The sequence below is a fragment of the Ylistrum balloti genome, unplaced genomic scaffold (assembly GCF_031769215.1).
Source record: "Ylistrum balloti isolate Yb309-2 unplaced genomic scaffold, AGI_CSIRO_Ybal_v1 Utg370458, whole genome shotgun sequence".
In the NCBI taxonomy this organism is placed as follows: Eukaryota; Metazoa; Mollusca; class Bivalvia; order Pectinida; family Pectinidae; genus Ylistrum; species Ylistrum balloti.
In genome coordinates, this window is record NW_026782303.1 from 305959 (window position 1) to 310312 (window position 4354).

General features: G+C 33.6%; 1 protein-coding gene across 1 annotated transcript; it reads left to right on the forward strand.

Annotated features, from left to right (window-relative positions):
* The first annotated feature begins 1545 nt into the window (after positions 1 to 1545).
* LOC132555157 (G-protein coupled receptor 83-like) lies at positions 1546 to 3555 on the forward strand. Its single transcript, XM_060219505.1, has 2 exons — positions 1546 to 2647; positions 3500 to 3555. The coding sequence occupies exons 1-2, from the start codon at positions 1546 to 1548 to the stop codon at positions 3553 to 3555; spliced, it is 1158 nt and encodes a 385-aa protein (XP_060075488.1).
* The last annotated feature ends 799 nt before the right edge of the window (positions 3556 to 4354 follow it).

Here is a 4354-nt window from a genome sequence, read left to right on the forward strand (position 1 = left end):
TCCCTGCCTACCTTTACACAGAAATGCTAACTCTTTTAAGTCTAATACTCGGCTATCGCGGAGTTAGTTATCCAATGGGTCCGCCGAGTTCGGGATAACGAGGTTGGACCGTAATTGTATTGCTTAATATTTATTTTTTTGATGTTCATAATTTTAATTTGTTTTGTTATGCAGTATTTATTATTATCTTTTTTCAACATGATCTGGTTATTTTGTAATGTATTACTATCTTATTTTTTACATGAACTGTATATGACAGAAATGTATCGTTGTATATTGCAGGCTTCACGGAACTGGCACAGACAATCGGTGACAAGTATCGATCATGAGACAAAGGATCTGTTAATTTGATTTCAGTGTCATTAGTGTATCCATCATCCTTCAGCAGCCTGTCAATCCTATCTAGTATGATGTGGTCTTTTTATCACATTGCAACCTTCTGCCAAGTTCTGTAAGAGTTGACCTACTGGCAACTTCTCTAATTTAGGCAATGGCATCTATCAATCAACATGAACATGAATATTCAAGAACATCTTAAACACTGTGATTTTGCTTCCAAAGACATTCTCAATGAAGAAAGAGAAAAGGAGGAATGCTAATGATTATCTCCCAAGGGCATATAAATTTCTTAAAATGGAAAATTTGCAAATAAAACATAGTGACTATTAATCGATTTTTATGTACGGTGCTAGATTCGTACGCCTACATACACCGTGGTAAAACCATAAGTCGTTCTTTATCCATATCATTAAAGCTGCAGATGTTGTCGTCAATGACAGATTAACAAATGCATTATAAGAATGCAATCTGAATATATCATTATACCATAGTAAATTATGACTGAATGTTATTGACAATATCTATACGAGACCTGCATGCACTGGTTAATCGTATCTAACCAGAGCTGGAGAGATTTGGCTTAGTGTACAGCTTTGAGCGGCAGTCTGGCGTTCATGGAGAACACAACTATTGCCCAATATTAAATGCTTTCTTCCAAAAGTTCGTGCTGAATCCTTTATCGACCAAAATGTACACATATAAGTATGCTTTAGAAAGAGGAGATAAGTATAAGGAAGATTGTATTGTTTCGTGAGGAGCGCGGAAATCTGTTAACAAGGCGATAGATGGGAAAGATTACAACAAATGACCCTTTGCCTCATATATTTACATGGATATACTGCAGTGTAAATCTCCGTCAGATAATTGGATTGATATAAATAAGGAACACTTCATGACTACTGGACATCTACCTTTCTCCTTCTTCAGTTTGTTTTGGATGTAATTTCAAATATTTTTTATCCAACCAATTTGTTAAATAATAAACTGGAAATCAGAACACGAATAATTGAGTGAACCAGGAAAATGTTCAATCATTATCTAATCATAATGGCAAAGGATTATACCGGATTTCTTCGATAATTTTATGTTGTTCGTACTGGAAATCTTAATTCTTATTAACCATTCTTTAATTCAAATTAAACGGTTTTGTGTGACTCTACATAATACGAATCTATCTCCCACTTCTAAATAATTAAACTTGGAAAAATGGATGACAACAGTGATTTTACGGATTACCTCCAGGACATTTTTGATAACATGGAAAATGATACTCTACTGGATATCTTCAGTATGACAAACCACTCCCAAACTACTTTAAATTTCATGACATTGAAAGAACATAGGTATGGAGCATCCGGTACTGCTCTATTACTTGTTTCGTTTTCTGTACTTGTCATCATATCTTTTTTCGGAAACATGTTAGTAGTTCATGTTGTGGTGAAAAACCGCAAGATGCACACAGTGACTTACATTTTCATTGCTAATATGGCATTTTCAGATTTATTGATGACGTGTTTAAATGTGCCATTGAATATTGCGCGGGAACTTATGTCGGAATGGACTCTTGGACAATTTTTGTGTCATCTACTGAATTTTTCATTAATGACTTCTGTGTATGTTTCAACGTTTACACTCACTGCTATAGCACTTGACCGTCAACGTGTTTTGATTTACCCACTAAACCCTAGAATTACAAGACGGAAAGGGATTTTTATATTAGTGCTGATATGGTCTCTTGCCTTCTCATTGTCTTTGCCTTACGGAATTTATACAAGAGTACAAGACCTGAATCTATTTGTAACTACAGTGAAGAGGTGTCGCACTTACTTCCCAAGTGGCAAATGGGAACAAAGTCTCACAATTGCAACAATGGTAGTGCAATATGTCATTCCATTGTCTATTATAGGTGTGACGTATGGAAGAATTGTACACAAATTGTGGCTACGTACACAACTTGGAGTGGTTACTGAAAAGCAACGAGTTTTACAAATACAAGAAAAAAGGAAAAGCATTAAGCTGTTAGTGTCAGTTGTGGCTGTATTTACTGTATGTTGGATGCCGCTCAATCTCTATCATCTTCTTACCGACCTTCATCCGAATGTGAAACAGTTTACTTACAACAGTACAGTATTCTTTATATGTCATTGGGTAGCCATCAGCAGCACCTGCATTAACCCTTTTCTGTACTGTTGGATGAATCCGATTTTCAAAAGAGAATTTAAAAACATTCTAAAGTGTTGTGCTGTTCAAAGTCATCCTGTAAGTTCAAGGTCATTTGATTTGGAATTTGATGACCTCATCTCGCCAGGTAATGATCGCGGAAGAATGAGGTATCGAATGCAATTTACTAACGGACGTGGATGTTCAAATGCTTGCTCAAATATGTGTTCTGTGAGTTCGAGCGACTCCCAAAGAGGTGGTGAATCTCAAACACTTTTTTCTAACCGTAATATTCCGTCGCAGTCTGTATAACGAACGTGTTATTGGAGAACAAGTTTGATATTGTGTTCTACAATGTGATTATACTGATATTATTACGGTTTCTGTTACATTAAATATGTGTTTAAGTAAACACAACAGAAAAACAGTTTTGTTATTAAATTTTCTTAATTATTTCTTATATGGTTATATGCTATCATGCTGGTAGGAATTTTAGATTTACGAGAAATGGAGAAGAAAAAAGGTATTTTATTGACGTATGTCATAGTCTCTGTTGTTTGCTTTGCTAATAAACAGTTCAGCATTACGTACATTATGTATTTTCCACTAATTTACTTTCTTATTTTGACATGAAATCAATGAAGTGTCGAATTCGATAGATGCATATCCTTGATATATTACACTTTGAAATGTTAAGGTTCATTGAGTGCAGTTTATATATCCTTCATATCTTTTAATCAATCTTATTTACTTAACAATTCGTTTAACACAATAGTTTTTATTTAATCTTTTTTTTTATCATAAATAAATTCAAGATTCGAAACTCCAAGATTTGTATTTCCTATGTGTTCGTTTGGATTATTTTTGTGTCTGTATTCCAACCACAAGCCAACTCGAGAGTTTAGTAAGGTCTTGTACATCGTATACCATAACAGGTATTTCTAGTAAACAAACTTTTCAGTATTTACTACCTATGAAATATAATTTTTGTTTTTACTCCCATTTGTTGTAAAAAGATCTGTTGACACTAATTTCATCCCTCTGTGTATTGTATAGTGAATGCTTTAATTTCTGTAGAGGGGTATTTTATCTACACTTCCTTCTTTCACCAGAGAATTTGTTTACTTTCAGTGCTTTCTGATTATGGACTCAGAGTAAGTTGAATATTTAACTATTCATGAGTTTCTACATTCATAGCTTATTTACATTTATATTTAAAACTCATCAATGTAGATACCATTACCCACTAATTTAGTATTGATTTTAAAACACTTTCATATTTATTTGAAATTACGTAATGAAGATGGTTTAAAAATATAATGCAAAATTATGCATTTTACTATTATTCAGCTGTATAAGATAAACATCAATTCATAGACGCCACACTGGTCCACACGTCAATGAGACCATATTTACACGGCATTTTTATCTTCATTGGATTTTCTGTTTCACGGGATAGTATCCTCATTAGCAATCTCATTTAGTATATGATCAGTTTTCAGAAAATTAATATCGATAAATCAGGATATCTATTTTTCTAGCTAAACCATGACTGTGTAATTCTTTGATTTATAGGATGAGATTTTTCCGAAAATTTATGGATATCTCGAGTCCACCAATGATGGTCTGAAGGATTTTTGTGATCAATATTTCCCATTACTCAAAACGGATGTTTTGTTAGGTGTTATTAAACGTCACCATAGAGTCGAATTGGATTATCACACTTAAAAAGAGAACAGATAATTGTTTCTGGGAGTGCAGATATCCTCATTAACAACATTAATATACTTGAAAATAACACCGTTACGTTGTCTAATTCAATGTTCGACAAATAGTCAGGCCAACAAACCGATAC